A 17,098-nucleotide genomic window follows, 5' to 3' on the forward strand; every position below is an offset into this window, starting at 1 on the left:
CCTGTGCAGTTCCCATCGCACAGCTGCCCCCTGCGTCTTCTTCTTCCGCCTGTGCCGTGGGGCGATGCCGCCGTGGCCGCACGCACTAGCCAAAGAGCCCGTGGCTGTCTGCGAGGGGCCGTGCCATGCTCTGGACCGCCCACTGCAGGATCCCATCCCAGGTGCCCTGCGGGACAGCCCCAGGGGGTCACTCTCCCTGTCCACCCCACTCCCTCCCCGCCTCGGCCTGTCCCAGATCTCCCTGCCCCATCCACAGCCCGACGTCACCCTGTGGGTCACATTGGAGACGTGGTCCCCTGTGGCTGGACTCTGCCTGTTGGTATCTCCTTGAGTGCCATACCTCACCCAGGAGCGCGTCAAGCTCGTCCCTGCTCAGCGTGGGGTCGCTGCCTGGGGAGACGTCCTCCGCCTGCGGGAGGAGACGTGTCCTGCCAGCCTTCCTGCCTGCCCTCTGCCCGCACCGCTTCGGCTCGGGGCTGGTGGCCAGGTTCAATCCCTCACCTGGTGCAGGCTGAGCTCACGGCCCCTCCAGCACGGCCTCACTACCTCACCTCCAGCTACAGTCAGCCCGTCCCTCACCCAGCCCGAGCCATCGCTTCTCGGCCTCTCACACCCTTCGTGCCCAGCACTGCCGCCTCACCCAGCCCGTTGCCCTCCGCCAGGGCCGGGCGCTGGTTGTACCCACCTTCGCTGCCTGTAGCGGTTGGTCGCCAGCCGCCGCCGTGCTCTCCAGGCTGCCTGTGTCCGGGGCGCCCGCGCAGGACGTGCAGAGCAGCAGCCCCCTACAACCGGCAGGGGTGACACAGCCCATCGGGGCAGGCCCCCCGCCAGAGGAGGGTTTAAGGCTGGGATGTGGGGGGCGGCGGGGGGCTCACCCGGGGTTGCCACCAGGCGCAAGGCAGTGTCGGGGCGCAGGGATCCGGGTGAAGCAGCGGCCGCAGACACTCCCGTCACCTCCGCTCCGCCGGGCACCGCACGCCTCCTCCCCTGAGATCTCGGGGGGTTGCTCTGCAGCCACGTTCGCCTCCCGCAGCCGGCCCGGCTCGGCTGCGCTCGCCACGCAGGAGCCACACCGCCATGTCCCGCTGCACAGCCGGAATGGGGAGGTGAGGGACAGCTGGGGGGCACCGGGGTCCCCACGGCACCCTGGGGCTCACCTGGGGACACAGGGCAGCGGGGGCACCAGGCACGTGAGGTGGAAGGCCCTGGGGCAGCCGTCGCAGCAGATGAGCTCGCCACCGTCGCCGCACACCGCGCACTCGTCCTCGTTCTCCTGGCCCAGGGAAGCGGGCAGGGGGTCACTGCCACCACCACCCCGGGGGCACCGGCAGACAGCCTCCCCCCGCGGACGTGGCAGGGCTCGTGCTGGCGGGGGACCCCATCGTCCACCGCCCCCTCGCCCCCTACCCCCACGTCACACCACCCTGCACCAAACACATCAACCCCTTGCATGGCGGGGATTGCCTGTTCCTGCGGGGTTGTAGCCCAGTGACCCCTGGGTTGCCTGTGCTCGGCCAGGCCAAAGGGACGTGCTGGGGATACCCTGACGGGGTACCAGGTGACTCTCGGGGCGCTGACATGCTGGGGCTCACCTGGTGGGGCACAAAGTCCTGGCTGTGCACGGTGGGTGCCGGCAGCTGGCCCTGGGGGTGCAGTCGGGGCTCCCCGCTCTGTGGGTGAGACAGGAGAGGGGTTTTGGGGGAGCTGCTGGGACAGCCCGGTGCCGGGGGACGCCCCCAGGCCATGGCCGTGCTGCCAGGCAGGGAGAACCCCTGCTGCAGCCTCAGGCAGCTGCAAAGGGCGGGTGAAAGCGGGTGGTGGTGGGGTCTGTACACTTTGGGATGCCTTGGGCCGGGTGGGGGGCTTCAGGCTGCGGCTTCTGCTCCTGGCCCCAGGCTCCTCACAGGTGGCCGGGGCGTACGGCTCATCCCTGGCTTTGCTGCCCATCTTGGAGCTGCCTGCAAGAGAGGCCAAGAGAAGAGCTGGTGCGGCCCCCTCCCTGCCATCCCCCTGCCCGGGGGTGGCTTCTGAACTTGGGGGCTCAACTCGGCAGGAAGGCGGCCGGGCTGGGCTGCACCTACCCGGCTCCAGCACGTGTTTGATGAGGATGCCCTCGACGGCCCCGCGGGTGATGGGTACCTCGCTGCCCGCCACGGCCACCGCTCTCTGCACCGAGGTAGCCACCGCCTGGAGGGCTGCAGGCAGGGGGGCAGCTCAGCGGGGCAGGCAGCCCCCCCCGCCCTCAGCTGCAGGCAGACAGGGTGCACAGGCAGACCCTGCCCCAGGGGGTTCGACACTCACCGCTGGCACGAGGGGTGCGGGGGGCATCCGCGCCCTCCGGCTTCTTCACGGTCCTCGCCTTCGCCAGGGGCCCTGTGGGGTTGTGAGGGTGGGCATGGGGGGCACAGCACCCCGCTGTGCCTCGGGGACCCTCCAGCGCCCCACCCCATCTCCATCCCACTCCGGGTCTCATCTCGTCCCACGTACCGGGGCTAGCGGCGCGCCGCGGGGAGGGCTGTGCCGCTCGGGCCCCGTCCCGCTCCTCAGGGGCTTTCCTCTTGCCTTGGGGTCTGTGCGGGGCCGGCGCCGTGGGGCTGGGGGACAGGCGCCTGCCACGGCGCTGCCGCCCCAGCTCCACCTCTGCAAAGGGGACAGGGAGAGGGACAGCCACAGCCGGCCCTGGGCGTCACTTCTGCCTGCCGGCAGCCCCCAGAGGTGCCGGTGCCCCCCGTCCATCCCCCTCCTACCTCTGGGGAAGGCGCCGCGGAGGGGCCGGAGCCGGGTGTAGCGCTCCAGGTTGTAGTCCTTGAAGAGGACGGCCCAGAAGTCGCGGACGGCGGCGGCGTCACGGCCCAGCAGCCAGGTGAGCAGCGCGTGGAAAGCGCGGTGGGAGCCCTCCCGCTCCGTCCGGCTCAGCGTCTCCTGCCGATGCCACCGTGGCCCATCAGCACACGCCCTGGTGCCGCCAGACGGCCCCAGTCCCCGTGGCACGGACGTTCTCTCCCACCCCGCAGCCTCACCTTGAAGACGTGCTCGGGGACGATGTCGTGGTCGGCCAGGCCGTGCAGCAGCGGGAAGACATCATCCACTGCCATGGCGATCTCGGTGCGGTGCAGCTTCAGCAGATGCCGCAGGTCCCCCTCGCCCCCCGGTCCCGCCATGCTGCAGGGACGCTGCCGGGGCCGAGCAGCCCGCCCCGACGCTCCCCTTTAATAATCCCCGGCCGCCGACAGCGGTAACCTCGTCAGGATCCTGCGGCCCCACTCATTTCTGTAGGAGGCCGCGTAACCTGAGATCACCCCTCCCGCCGCCGGCTGTCCCTGCGGCGTGGCTGGGCTTGCCCCCGCAGTATCACTGCGTCCCCAGCCCCGGCTGGGGGTCGGGCTGCTCCCCAGCCCGGGGCACCAACAGCTGGTGTGACGTTAGCTGCTGCTGCCGGTGAAGGACACCCAACCCCGCAGTGACCACCCCAGGGTGGCCGGGGAGAGGGGGTCAGCCAGAGTGCTGGCGCAGGGGCCCCCGCCTCTCTCATCCCCACAGTCAGCCAGGCGTTGCCCCAAAATTTCTGGACTTTCCACAGCTCTTGCTTCTCTCATCCAGAAACTCGGCCGCGGGAGCACGTGGGAAGTAACATCCTGACAGTGGGGGAAAACGGGAATATGTGCCCTGGCTACCTGCAAACCACCTTCTGCGGGATGGCAGGAAAGCACTGACACCAAGGCAACTCCACAAACGTGCGTTTGGGTACAATTATGGATGCTGAACAAGCAAACGGCCCGCTTGAAGCATCGCACTGCTGCCCTCCAGCCTGCCAGAGTGACGGCAGCACCACGAGTGAGCCTGGGGATTACCCGGGCAGGCGCTGCCTGCAGCTCTGTCATCAGCCGCTCTGGGAAACTGGGCAATAAAGTGATTTCACTGGAAATACGCAGCTGTAAAAAACTTGGAGCCAGGGGAAACAGGCTCCTTGAGAGCATCTGACATACAAATCTGGGGGTCTGGCTGCTCCATACTCTGGCTTTCTGGTTGGGAAAGAGAAAGCTCCAAAGCTCCCATCCCTCTTCCTGAACATTTGGGAATTCCCCAGGATTAACTTGCAGCCTCTCTCCCTCTGGAGATGTGTCCCTGCTGCCCAGAAGGCGCAGCCAGGGGTGCCGTGGCTGTGCACAGTCGTCCCCGCACTGCAGGGCAGTGCCTGATGCCGCCGTACAGCAAAACCCAACCTGAGCGGGATGGGAAAGGGGTGCAAGAGGGGATGCTCCATTGCAAGGCGATACAGGTAGGAACAGTTACCAGCAAATCCTAAAAGACTGGGGCGGTATCCGCTGGCTCCAAAGCTGTGCCAGGAGGAGGTGGCTGCTGTCCAGAAACTCAGGAAGAATAACAAGACAACACCCTCCACAAGAGCAGGAAATACCCTCATACATTTCTGGTTAATAAATTGTGTTTACCCATGGAAACGCTCGCCCTGAAGCTCCTTTCAGGATTTGGGGTGACTTTTCCTGTGGAGGCACCGGGAGCCAGGGGGTTGGGCAGGCGCTGCACTGGGTTGCTGCGCCCCATGCTGGGATTTCAGTGTCCAGCGCTGCCGTGGTGGGGACAGCTTCACCACTGCCTGCCTGATGCACCCACCCAGAGGACAAAACACAGGTGTCAGGTGAAACGGGAGGTTCATCTCCCCTCCTGGAGATCCCCTGCAGCCTGGCCACAGGTGCTGAGCACAAGCACACTCATGACACGGTTTCACACGTCTGCTCCACCCTTCCCAGGAAAACTGTTTTCCCCAGTGTCCCACCTGCAGAGGCACAATTTGTCACTGTCACCCTGCATTAAGCTGTCTGGCACCTCCAGAACAAGGCTCCAGCGCTTGCTGCAGGGTATCCGGTGCCAGTCCCCTCTCTGTGCCCACCCACCCGTGGTTACGGGAGCTCCTTCGTGGGCAAGTGCTGCTCAACACAGTGGCAAGCTGTGTGCCCACAGTGCTGGCCTCAGACTTGTTTAAAATTCCAGCTTTGTGACTGTTTCTGTGCTCTGAATCACGGACAGATTGTTTTCACATCCAGCCTGCTCAGTAGTGCAATAATTTGCATTTTGGGTTGTTTTTTTCGTGTTCCTTCCGCTTTCTGAGACGCTACACAGAGAGCAGAGCAGCAGCTGCCAGGTGCCATGTGAAGAGGCATGTACGTCCTAGCAGATCAGGTGGGTATTTCTGCATGACTTCACTTAGAGCAGACCTTGGCAGCTGTAAAGTACTTGTGAGGGCTGTGCAAAGTCAGCTTTCGCTTGCAGAGGGGTGTAAAACCCTCCCTGGGGCTGGCATGAGCCCTCCCTGGCTGCTGGGGCGCAAAGGAGCCTGGCCACGCTCAGGTTTTGGGATGCCCTCTCTTTTCTATTGCTCCCCTTGCAGAAATCAGAAAGGTTCAAGGTAGGCGAGCTCACTTTGAGCTCAAATCTGACTGCAAAGACTGAAGATGTTTCTCCACAAACACCCAGCTAAATCACTAACTCAGCATTTGTAGCCCTGGGGACGCACCTTGGTTCCCTCCTCCCACGAAAAGCTGTTGAAGCAAACGCACCGTTTCCAGCCTTTCTTCCTTTCCCATTTCCCTTCCACACCGAGGTCCCGTGGTGCGAACCACCGCCCCGCGTGTCTCTTGGACACCACCTGCCCCGTGCTCATCTTGTACAACACGTCCCTGAATCACAGTCAGGAGAGAACAGGCAGAAGTGGGGAACCCACCTGCAGGACCGCCCCAGGAAGGCAGGGTGCCCTCCCCCCTTGTCTCTGATACTGGTCTCCCCGTGCCTGAAGCACACCGAGAGCCCAAGTGAAACGCTGCCGCCATGCGCAGAAGTTTCATCCCTCTCCCCTTACCTTTGGCTGCTTCAGGCTCCAGCATTTTTGGTAAAAAAAGGGCTCCAGGTGTGGCCCTGATCCTAGACTCCCATTTCTAGCAGCTTCCCTACCGCTGCCCCACGTGGTCCAGATGAGAGTGGGTCCACCTGCACGCTTCATGGCTGCTCCTGCAACAGCCTGGGAGGGAGAGCTGGAGTAGAGAAGATTTATTTTAGCTTCAGTTTCCTCTTTCCTCCCCCTTTAGAAAGAAGAAACAAAAGCCCAGAGGTATGTTATATTAATTTATTTGGGACACACCAAAATAGGAAAGTCAACAACCGTTAACGTACAAAAGTACAGAATCCTGGGACAAGATTTACTGTCCTGATTAAAAAGGCACCATGGTCCCAAAGAAGAGTAATCAGAATACATCATTTAGAAATTTTCCCCCTGTTGCAGCAGAAACAGAGCCAGGCTTTGGCTCTATCCACAGTCAAACCCAGTTAAAAAAACAAATATGATTTAAATGCAATAAACACTGGTCAGCCTGTACAAGATGTCATGAAAAGAATCACAGCCTAGAAGATGGTCGGAGGGTTTTTTTTGCTTTTTTTTCTTTTTTAAAACAGCGAAGGTGTTATACACTAAGTGTATAACACTAAGTGTATAACTGAGGAAGACAGCAGACTTCTGACGTCTTCAGCTTGACTTTCTGCAAGACGCGTCAGTTAAACTGAAACTAGTAGGCTGAGTGTGGGGCTTCTGAATGAAATGTAATTCCCTGTGGTATACAGGAAGTCAGATTTGACAACCTTAAATTCCCTGAATCCCTGAAAATCATAAAGCACTATACAGCTGTGTTCCGTATTCGAGACAACCCTGGTGGATTTGCTGTACACACGAGCATTTATACTGTCAGCTATATTTGTAATACAAAGGGGGTTTTACAGCAGTTATTAAAAAAATTCTACTTCGGCGAGGTCCGAGCTTGGCTATATTCCCTGCTGAAACAGAGCTGCTGGTGTAAAAGCCCAGTGAGAGGCTCAAGTCCAGCACGTCAGGGCTGGAAGGCAAATAGTTTAAACGTGACATAATTTGCACGGGGAAAGTCAGTGAAGCACGTCAGAGAGAGGAGGAGAGAGAGGGCTGCAAACTCTCAAGCAGCAGAGGCTGAAGGGTGTTGCAGAACGTGGGTGCATGCTATTAAACCTGTAACAACACTACAAGTGATGCGGAATACACTGAGTTCACTAAATATTTTGAAGCAACTTACCATGAAGAACTTCTCAGAGACACAGAATAAGGATCCCGGCAATTACTAACGAGCAAGGTCACTGGGGAGCCGATGCATCGCTCGGAGCCGGACGGATCCGTCCACAGGCGGAGGGACGGAGAGGAGGTACGCCGGAGCCTGCCTGAGCAGCATGGCCGGGGCTGCCGCCGCCTCTTGCGCTCATTAGCTCTGCTGCATCCCAATCGGACCAGCAGCTAATTTGCGTTTCATTCCTCCTTTGGCATAGGACTTCAAAGCAGTCCAAGAACTGATTCATCAAAAGTAAAGGAACTGTCAAAATTATTTGTACATGCATTTATTGTTAAAGGGAGCAAAAGCCAAAGAATGAAACAGCACGAGTTAACGTCAGTAAAATGATGTGCAGGACAGAGAGGAAAGAAATGGGGAAAAGCTGAGATACTGGAGTGGGGAAACCAACGTTCACACTGAAAGGTAAATCTGAAAACCAGGCAAGTTTGCGCTCTTTTGACCAGAGAACTTCTGTGGACAAATAGAGACTTGGGGTTTTTAATTTTCAGTGTAGTCTGGCAAGGTTTGGGAATCTCACCAGAGATATCTCCAGCACTGGGTTTCACTGAAAGTTCAAGTCTCTCATCTTCAAAAACCAGTAAAGCAACTCTAACTAAAAACAGCAGATACCCTCATACTGTGGGTATCTAAAAATCACAGACTCATCACTGCTCAGGATGTAAGTGGGCAAGAGGGTTACACTTTGTTCAAACAAAATTCTGGGTGGAAAACTACCGTTTCCACCCTGCTGGTCTGCACGGACCTTGGTGGGTGGAAAAGCAAGCCCAGATTCAGGTGCCTTTTGCTGTAAATACCACAGCTACCCACACCTGGGAAGGCTTTTTCTTCCCTACATCCTAAGAAGGCAGGATAACAGTTCATAAAATTCTTCCCATCTTAAAGCTAAATAATGCAATTTGCATCCTTCGTCCTATCTTACCCCCCCACCCCCCGAATCTAAAACATTACCACTTAATTTAGGATTCACGCCTCAGATCCTAGATTAGGGACTTCACGTTAAAACTCATCCAATTATGGGAAGGTTTATCCTGATCAAGGAAACATCATTAAAATAGAATCTAGAATAAACATTCAGAATCAACAATGCTTTTACAGCCAAAGCACTCGAACGTCTCCTGATCTCTCTCTCCCCCTCCTCAAGCAAGAGAGCAATCCCTTCACAAAACCGCAGGGTGCCTCTCCAGGACTGGGTAATACAAGCTGAAAACCAGCTTCCTTCCTTGCAGAAATGCCAAACTCTGCTGAAAGGGGCTGAGCACCTTTCACTCCCACCAAAACCGGCAGGAGTTAGGGCTTTTCAGCACAAAAATTTTCTATTAACAACAAGTCCAAGTCATTTCCCTGCAGTAAATCCGAGTCCCGTTTCGTACTGTTAGGCCACCACTGGCTCAGAAATGGTGAGAGACTTCCAAAAACCCACTGATGTAGACAGGACCTTGGAAGAAGAGGCTTATATGCTACGTAACCTTAGATCATCTGCTGTGTTTGAGCCTTCGCATTATTAGCCGCTGACTATTTATCCTTCCAAATTCATGTGTTTTAGTCCTTGCCGCTGTTGTCATCGTCCCAGTGTTCTTCCCCGGAGGCAGGACATTCCTGAGCTCTGGCTTGGGGATCTACAACAATCAATTCCAATTGATGGTGGGATTTCAAACTTGCCTAACGTGTGCATTGCCACCTCATACTCCAGCAGCTCTGCCTGCCAACCATGGCATGCGCTAGCAGTTTTTGACCTTCTCCACAGTCTCGTAGAACCCAGGCCTAACTCTCCTGATGCTCATCCGTATATGCTGGCACTCCAGGGGCATGGCGGCGCTTGCAGGAGTCGCGGTGCACCGGCGCTTCCTTCTGCCCCGCAGCGAGAAGGCCGGAGCCCCGCCATTCTCCTCCTCTGCAGGGTAGGATTCATCCACACTCGTGCCTTCGTCTGATTGCTCGTCACTTTTATATTTCATTTCCTTCGCTTTGTTTCCTTCCTTCTCCTCCTTGGCGAGTTTTCTGAAGTGCTCCAGACATTGTATCTTTTGTCTTCTTTCCATCATCTTCAATTCTTGCTTGTCTGTGAAATCTTCATAGTACATTTTTCTTTCACTTCTTTGATCTTCAAGAAACTTCCACTCGATGCTAGTCATTTTTATTCCACTGTATTCCTCCAGTTTATTTCTCGTCTGCGTGTCTGTGCAAAATACATCAAAGAGCTTCTCCGAACTCTCATTGAATTTGTCTGCTCGCTCAGTAAAAGCCTGGTTCTGTCTCTGCTTTCTGGTCTGATACAATCTGGTAAACTCCTCGTACATTTTGAGGATAAGTTTCTTTATATTTTGCGTCGCGATGGTGTGCAAGTTGCAAACCAACCAGTGCTCTTGCAGGTGCTCTGCGAGCAACTGGGCCGCATCCTCTTTGGACCGCTGGGCCTGGCCAGCTCTTTTGGGCTGCAATAAATACAGCATATTCTGAACCACATCCTTCTTGGTTGGCAGTATTCCCTGGGTGAAACCCGAAGACTCTACATATTCAACAGTCCCCAGAGTCTTCCGTGCTCTCACCTCGGTATCCAGTGATTCCATCACTGCTTGTTTATCTTGTAGTTATGACATAATCTGAAAGACGAGGGGGGGGGGGGGAAGGAGTACGTCAAATGAAGCTTTTTTTTTCTGCAGCAAAAATAAACACAGGAGAAAACAGGCTCAGACCAATAAGATCTGGGATTTTACAGCGTACTCCGTTGCTGTTGGACGGCTGCTGTGCTAGCCCAGCCCATTTAAACATCTGCACGTCGAGACTCTCTCGCTTCTCCGTGCGGTTCTTAAAGCCTAAATCAGTGTGTTTGTTTATGCTAATTAGTCTTTAATTGGGTTTTGGACTTCATAGTGTAAATTACAGCAAATCAAGGCCGCCTAGGGCACCGGCTAACGCCGGCGGGCGCAGCCAGGCATGCCTCCACACCGGCTGCACCCAGCGCTGCGCGGCTCCCCCTGCGCCGGTACGGGGCTGCCTGCAGCGGGCGAGCGCGCTTCCCCCGCGGCTCCTCTCGCCTGGCTCCCTCCCCGGGAGCGGCCCCGAAACAGCGGCTCGCCCTGCCGGTGCCCTCCACCCCTCCCTGCCCCCCGACCGAGACACCGCCCGCAGCACCGAGGCCTCGGCTGCGGATGACTCATCGCAGCCCGCCGCGGCCCTGCCTAGGCCCGGCCTGCCCCGCAGCATGACTGGCACTTTTCCCGGCCGCGCAGGCGGCGCGGGGAGCCGGGGCGAGCGGCTTCGCAGCCCGCAGCTCTTCCGCCGCGGCTCGGCCCCTTCGCCCGCCGCCGCCCCGGCCGAGGGGGCCCGGGGAACCACGAGGCTCGGGCCCGCCGAGGACACGGGGCCCGCCGCGGGCCCCGGGCAGGCCCGCGGGCCTCCCGCCGCCTCGGCCCCCCCCCCTTCGGCCGGCGGCTCCCGGAGGCGGGGGCGCGCCGGGGGCTGCGGGTCCGCCACCGGGGGAGCGGGGCCGGGGCGGCTGCCCCCTCCCCGCGGCCCGGGGCCCCCCGCAGCGCTGAGTCACGGCGCGGTACCGGGAGGGCCCCGGGCGCCGCCCGCCCGCCCCGCCTGCGGCCTTCGCGGGCCGCGGGCCCCGGGCGGGGGTCGGCGGAGCCTGGCGCGCCCTGCCCCCGGCCCGGCCCGGCCCCTCCCCTCCCCGGGGCTCACCGCCATCTTGGAGGGGGGTCTGCGGAGCCTGCGCAGGAAGGAGCGGGGGGAACAGGCCGAGGTTGCGGCCGCCATCTTGGAGAGGGGCAGCGCCGCGGCGGCTCCCGCCCGCCCTCTCCCGGAAGGGCCGCCCCGCCGCGCGCGTCTCGATGGTGCGCGCCGGAAGTGCGCGCCGCCTGGCGCCTGCCCCTTCCGCCCGGCGCGGCGGCACGGGCCGCGGGATTGGCCGCGCGGGGAGGGGAGAGCGGCGCGTGAGAGTGAGCGTGCGGCCGTGCCCCGGCCCCGACACCCCCCACCCCGCGCGCGGGCGGCCCCGCCCGCCCCCGGCGCCCCCTGGCGGGGGAGTGGGGAGGGTCCCCCGCAGAGCCGATTGGCTGCGCCGCGGGCGCCGCCTGCCGGGGGCCAATGGGAACCCCGCAGGCTCCGGGTCCCCCGGCCAATGGGCGGGCGCAGTGCAGGCCGCGAGGATGACGGGAGCTGATTGGCCGCTGCCCAGGCGGCGGGGAGCGGATTGGCGAGCGAGGGGGCGTCATGGCGGCGGGGAAGGGAGGAAGGAGGGAGCTGATTGGCAGATGCTATTATTGTGGGGCAGGGGAGAGGGAGCTGATCGGTTAATGCCGTGATGGAGGGAAGGAGGGAGGGAGCTCATTGGTGGACACAACGGCGGTGGGGCAGGCAGGAAGGATCTGATTGGTGGGTGCAGTGGCAGTGGGCGGGCAGGAGGGATGTGATTGGTGGTGCCGTGGCAGTGGGGCAGGCAGGAGGGATGTGATTGGTGGTGCCGTGGCAGTGGGGCAGGCAGGAGGGATGTGATTGGTGGTGCCGTGGCAGTGGGGCAGGCAGGGCAGCTGCCAGGTCCCCGCCGTGGGCGCCCACACCTCTGTGCCCCACGGTGCCAGGGCGGTGGCGGCAGTGGGACGGCGACGGTGACGGCAGCGATGGGCACCGGGACAGAGCCGGCGGAGGTGCGGCGCGACGCGTCAGAGGGGTGAGACCCCGCCCTGCCCCGTCTCCCCCTCCCCGCCCCCCGGCACCCCCTCACCTCCTCACCTGCCCCCGCAGGGGGGTCTACCTGGACCACAACGCCACCACCCCCCTGGCCCCCGAGGCGGCCCGGGCCGTGCAGGACGCCATGTGCCAGGCCTGGGGCAACCCCAGCAGCTCCCACCCTGCAGGTAGGGGCCCGGGGGAGCCGCCGTGTTGGCTCCCTGCTGCGGCCAGGCCGAGCCCCGTGGCCACGGGGGCCCGTGGCGGAGCTGCTGGGTCTCGTCCCGCAGGCAGGAAGGCGAAGGAGTTCGTCGGCAGCGCTCGGGAGAGCCTGGCGAGGATGGTGGGAGGCCGGCCAGAGGACATCATCTTTACCTCGGGGGGCACGGAGGTGAGAGCGGCCGCGATCTCTGTGCGGGGTAGTGACCCCCCTTCCCGGGCACCCCTGCCTGCCACCTCCTCTCAAGCAAGTGGCGATGAGGAGGGAGGGGACGAAGGGCGCTGCGCTCCCTCTGGGCCTTCATTTTCCCCTCTGCCTTTCTGCTCAGGCAAACAACATGGTGATCCACACTGCCCGCAGGCACTTCTGCGAAAGCCAGGCCGGGCCGGGGGACAGTGGGGGGACACCGCACATCGTGACGTCGAGCGTGGAGCACGACTCCATCCGCCTGCCGCTGGAGCAGCTGGTGAAGGAGAGCCTGGCAGGTGAGCAGCAGAGGGACCGCAGGGGACAGGCCGGGGACATCTGGCTGCAGACTGGGGTTTGTGAGGGGGGCTCTTCTGCGCTGGCATTTTTGTGGAGGAGGGCGGGGACCCACTTGCTCTGTGACGTTCCCCTTTCTCCCCGCAAAGGGCACTGACTCCCCACATAGTGCCCCCATTCCCTCAAGCTGGGTGCGTTACCCTCTTGGCATCCAAGGCCAGCCCCAAGAGCCGCCATCCTCTCTGCTTGTGCACCAGCTGCCTGTACAGCTCTCCTGCCTGCTCAGTGGGGCGCAGGCAGCCCTGGGCGCTGTTGGGCTTCCCAGTAAACCTCAGGGCTTGTTTCTTGGCTTGCAGAAGCCACCTTTGTGCCTGTGTCCCCACGAAGCGGGCGGGCTGAGGTGGACGACGTCCTTGCCGCCATCCGGCCGACCACCTGCCTGGTTTCCATCATGTTGGCCAATAATGAGACTGGGGTCATCATGGTGAGTCTGTGGGCAGCAAGTGGGACGGGGTGGGGACATCCTCACAAAAAAGTGCTTGATAAGGGGGAGCAGACGGTCCCTGGGACGCAGACCCTCTTCCCTCCCACCAGCCTGTTGCGGAGCTGAGCCAGCACGTCCATGCTCTCAATCAGCGGAGAGTGGCAGAGGGGCTGCCCAGGATCCTGGTGCACACAGATGCGGCGCAGATGATTGGCAAGGGGCACGTGGACGTGCAGGAGCTGGGGGTGGACTACCTCACCATTGTGGGACACAAGGTATGGCCCTGTTCACGTGGCCCAGCCGCTGTTTGCCCTCTAAGATGCCCTGTTGGGGTGCCAGGGAGACTTTGGGTGCCCTCCACAGCTTGATACCTCGTCAGTGGCCAAAGTTTTCCTGCTGGATGGTGCTCTGAAGACAGTCTTCAGCTGAGTGACGAGGCTCCTGCGAGTCAGGGGGACCTATCTGGAAGGGGGAGCAGGAGGAGGCCAAGGGCGGAGGACAGCTCTGCAGCAGTCTGTGCCTGTGAGACGGGCAGGGGTCAGCACTGCAGGGCACTCGGATTTGGGCAGGAGTACAGGAAGGGAACACCTAGCAGTGTTCCCAGGGTCACCGTGGCTGTTTCTCCCCGCAGTTCTATGGCCCGCGGATCGGCGCGCTGTATGTGCGCAGTCCCGGCACCACCACCCCGCTGCACCCCATGCTCTTCGGAGGCGGACAGGAGAGGAGTTTCCGGCCGGGGTAAGGTGGCTGGGTGGTAGTCTGGAGAGCTGGGCCTCAGGCTGGTGGCCAAACCACATGTGGCTACTTAGTCCAAGCTGAGCTGGCAGCTGTGTCACCTGCCAGCCCTGGGGCGTGCAGCCCAGCACAGGGAGAGGGATCTGTGCGTGGGAACTGCGGGAGCCTGGTGCACAGGCTTTGCCATGGGAGGAACCGGAGGGTGGAACTGCCCCCTTCCCAGCCACCTCAGAGAGGTGTCCAGGACCCCCTGCCAGCGGTGAGGGGTCCCACACAGGGAATGTCTGTGCCCCGAGTTGGGTTTCTGGTCTGGAGAAATAACTCACCGCTCCCTCTTCCCTTCCAGCACTGAGAACACCCCAATGATTGCTGGCCTCGGCCAGGTGAGTCAGTGATGGTCACAGGTGAACAGTTCCCTGGGGGTGCTGCCTGGTGGAGCCAGCACGGAGACAGCCACCTGTGCTCCCTGGTCATTAGAAGTGACAAACTGGGAGCGCAGGAGGGTGGTGGGTGAACTACTGGGAAAGGAGATGGGGCTTTCTGGTGCCAGTTAAAGGAGGTGCTTCAGACCACTTGCTGCAGGCTTTGCAGCCCTGGCAGTGGGCGGTCAGGCAGCTCACATGACGCCGGGCACCGAGAGGCTGTTGGGGGATGCAGAGGACCTGGCAATTGCAGAGGCTGTTCCTGGGCTGGACTCACGTGCCAGGGGGCCGTGCACAGAGGGAGGTGTTGGGGAGTTGCTGACGGAGCCTGTCTGGGTTTTCTCTCCTCAGGCTGCAGAGTTAGTTAGCAAGAACTGGGAGGCCTATGAGGCTCATATGCGGGATGTTCGGGATTACCTGGAGGCCAGGCTGGAGGTGAGTAGACCTGGTTCCTGTTTGTCTCTCCCCTCCCGGGGTCTCAGCCTGCAGAGTGCAGGGCCTGGAGCCAGGGTGGATGTGTCCCTCTGGCCCTGCCATCTCCTCATCAGGACAGAGCTGCTCACAATCCCAGAGCGGTTCACAGCCCTCTGATTTCTCCAGGACTCCTTTGGGAAGCAGAGAATCCACCTCAACAGCCACTTTACGGGCTCAAAGCGACTCTGCAACACCTCTAACTTTTCCATCCTGGGCCCAGGTCTTCAAGGTAGCTCTTACCCCACCGCTGCCCCGCGATGGTGCCCACAGAGGCAAGCACCTGCCCCGCACAGCACCCTGCGGCTAGAGACCGGTGGGCGCTCGGCAGTGGCTTGGGCAGGGAGATGAGGCAGGCAGTGGCCCTCAGAGAGAGCCTGGGCGCTTGGAGACCTGTGCTTGTGTGTGCTGCAGGGCGAAGGGTGCTGTCTCGCTGCAAGATACTTCTCGCCAGCGTTGGGGCTGCCTGCCACTCTGAGAAGGGGGATCGGTAAGCAGCTGGTTTTGCCAGGCCCAGGGCGTCTTCCCAGAGGAGGGTGGGTGGAAGGGAGGGAAATAGGACAGGGAGAGGGACCATGAGTGGCTGTGGGCAGTGTCACCTGGAGCAAAGAGGGTGCAGAGCTTTCCAGAGGGGCTGAAGGGCTGCGAAGGAGGTTATTGCAGGAAATACAGCTGGAATGCTTGACTGCTGCTTGGAAGGACTTTGTCCCTCCTGGCTTTGGTGATCCAGCTGAGCTTGGAAGTAGTCTTCAATGCCTGGCACTGCCAGAAGAGAGTCTGCCTTATGTCCATGTGTGCCTGGCTCACCCGCTCAAGCCCAATTTGGGTTTCCAGCAGGCTCCTTTGGGGGTGTGGAGGGACAGCAGGTGCTTTTGGCCTGGTCTAGAGCAATGCCCTGTAGACATGGCAGAGCTGCCAAGCCTTGGGGACACGGGAGAGGTTCTTCCTTGGAGGGTAGGAGCCAGATCCACCATAGGGCGACAAGCCCAGTGGGAGCAGGTGCCTTCAGAAAGCAAGCAGGGCGCTGTGCAGGAGACAGGTTTGCCTGGAGCGCATGTGCAGATGTGCTCCCTCTTATGGCTTGGTGAAGCTTTCTGGTCATGCATGTCCTTCCTCAGCCTTTGCTTTAAACCTGCTCACCCCCATGTCTGTGTTTCAGGCCCTCCTCAATTCTGCTCAGCTGCGGGATCCCCTACGACGTGGCACAGAACGCCTTGCGGCTGAGTGTGGGGCGAGACACCACCCGGGCAGATGTGGACCTGGTTGTGCAGGACCTCGTGCAGGCTGTGGCGCAGCTGGACCAGGAGCAAGCCCTGTAGACCCGGGAACTGCTCCCCGGTCATCACCCAGGTTCTCAGGATGGGATTGTGCCCTGCTTGGCCCCGGCGTGCTGGCTGCCTGTGCCAGTTTGGCCTCAGGTTTTGGCAAGATTAGTTTTGTGCCAATCCTAAGTCAAACTGACCTAGCCTGCAGTTGGTGATCGTGGATCACACGTTGGGGAGGTGGCGGCTGGTGGTGGCAGGAGGAGGAAGTGGGATCACCTGTTTCAGCAGCAATGTGCTCTTAGTTCTGCTTAGCTGTATATCAGCTTGCGCTCACAGGCATCACGGCAGGGCTGGCACGGCTCTGCAGCACGTGCAGCTCGAGCAGAGAAGCTAGTGCAGGTGCTGGAGGCAGCGGGGAGCTGTGCTGAGGAGGGGGCTTTGCCGCTTTGGGGCTGGGGCAGCTCATCAAGAGCTTGCTCAGGACTCTGTCGTCCCCACTGCATGGTGCAGGCATTTGGGGAGTCTCGCTGTCAGGTGCTCCTCGCTTGGCAGCACGTACCCAGCTGGCTGCGTGCACGCGTGTTGGCATGATGGAGTCTCAAAGCTCAACTCCATCCAGAGCGTAACAGGCGCGGAAGCCATAGACGGAGCCTTTTGACCTGGTTGCTTTCCACAAAGGAAGCTTTCCCACTGCCTTATCACTCAGAGAAGAAAAGACCATCTGCCCCAGAGGAAAATGAGGATAGAAGCACAGCAAGATTCTGGGCTGGGAATTGCCCTGCCCCTGCCAGGGGCCCTAAGCCACCAAAGGGTTTTTTGGCTGGGAAGGTGTTGGGCATGGCTTTCCCAGCACTGTGTTGCATTACCTGCTACCCTTCCTCCTGTCCTTCCTACAGAGGGCAGAGCTCCTGTTGCTGGCTCCACATGCTCCTAAAGGAAACAGAATTTTAAGGGCAGCTGTAACTGTGCCAGCACCCGAGGAAATGTGTCTTCCCTGCGTAACCCCAGCGGTCGCTCTCATCACTGACATAGGAGGACACAAGTGTCACACGGATTAGGAGCGTTGCCGGCTGCTCTGACTGATGTCAGGGAACCTGGTCTCCCTGGATATTCATAGGAATAAAAGGGACTGCTGCTGCTGTGGCTTTTTCCCAAGTAAAATCTACTTTCCATGGTGTTTTCCATGG

At 60.5% G+C, this 17,098-nt stretch overlaps 3 protein-coding genes across 10 annotated transcripts; 1 reads left to right on the forward strand and 2 right to left on the reverse strand.

The window, feature by feature from the left end:
* Window positions 1-18: 18 nt before the first annotated feature.
* Window positions 19-6,031, reverse strand: LOC142412394 (autoimmune regulator-like). Of its 7 annotated transcripts, none has more exons than XM_075507552.1 (12): window positions 5,876-6,031; window positions 2,748-2,922; window positions 2,488-2,640; window positions 2,302-2,373; window positions 2,082-2,195; window positions 1,834-1,958; window positions 1,593-1,670; window positions 1,158-1,273; window positions 876-1,085; window positions 686-782; window positions 341-409; window positions 19-166 (listed from the first exon to the last, which is right to left on the reverse strand). In XM_075507552.1, exons 1-12 carry the CDS (start codon window positions 6,014-6,016, stop codon window positions 86-88), a joined length of 1,431 nt encoding a protein of 476 aa, XP_075363667.1. In that variant the 5' UTR covers window positions 6,017-6,031; the 3' UTR covers window positions 19-85. The 7 variants fall into 7 exon arrangements, with proteins under 7 accessions (XP_075363667.1, XP_075363668.1, XP_075363670.1 ...); XM_075507555.1 differs by having other exon boundaries at window positions 33-166; window positions 341-428; XM_075507551.1 differs by lacking the exon at window positions 19-166 and adding an exon at window positions 3,021-5,696 and having other exon boundaries at window positions 185-409; window positions 5,876-5,998.
* A 94-nt stretch (window positions 6,032-6,125) lies between these two features.
* Window positions 6,126-10,984, reverse strand: LOC142412397 (uncharacterized). Its single transcript, XM_075507559.1, has 2 exons — window positions 10,845-10,984; window positions 6,126-9,760 (listed from the first exon to the last, which is right to left on the reverse strand). Exon 2 carries the CDS (start codon window positions 9,725-9,727, stop codon window positions 8,879-8,881), a length of 849 nt encoding a protein of 282 aa, XP_075363674.1. The 5' UTR covers window positions 9,728-9,760; window positions 10,845-10,984; the 3' UTR covers window positions 6,126-8,878.
* Window positions 10,984-17,056, forward strand: SCLY (selenocysteine lyase). Of its 2 annotated transcripts, none has more exons than XM_075507558.1 (14): window positions 10,984-11,101; window positions 11,744-11,832; window positions 11,907-12,019; window positions 12,122-12,222; window positions 12,380-12,536; window positions 12,891-13,018; window positions 13,129-13,293; window positions 13,650-13,756; window positions 14,100-14,136; window positions 14,527-14,610; window positions 14,776-14,878; window positions 15,061-15,136; window positions 15,806-15,996; window positions 16,808-17,056. In XM_075507558.1, exons 1-13 carry the CDS (start codon window positions 10,994-10,996, stop codon window positions 15,963-15,965), a joined length of 1,428 nt encoding a protein of 475 aa, XP_075363673.1. In that variant the 5' UTR covers window positions 10,984-10,993; the 3' UTR covers window positions 15,966-15,996; window positions 16,808-17,056. The 2 variants fall into 2 exon arrangements, with proteins under 2 accessions (XP_075363673.1, XP_075363671.1); XM_075507556.1 differs by having other exon boundaries at window positions 15,806-15,974; window positions 16,785-17,056.
* Window positions 17,057-17,098: the final 42 nt, after the last annotated feature.

The sequence above is a fragment of the Mycteria americana genome, chromosome 7 (assembly GCF_035582795.1).
Source record: "Mycteria americana isolate JAX WOST 10 ecotype Jacksonville Zoo and Gardens chromosome 7, USCA_MyAme_1.0, whole genome shotgun sequence".
Classification (NCBI taxonomy): domain Eukaryota; kingdom Metazoa; phylum Chordata; class Aves; order Ciconiiformes; family Ciconiidae; genus Mycteria; species Mycteria americana.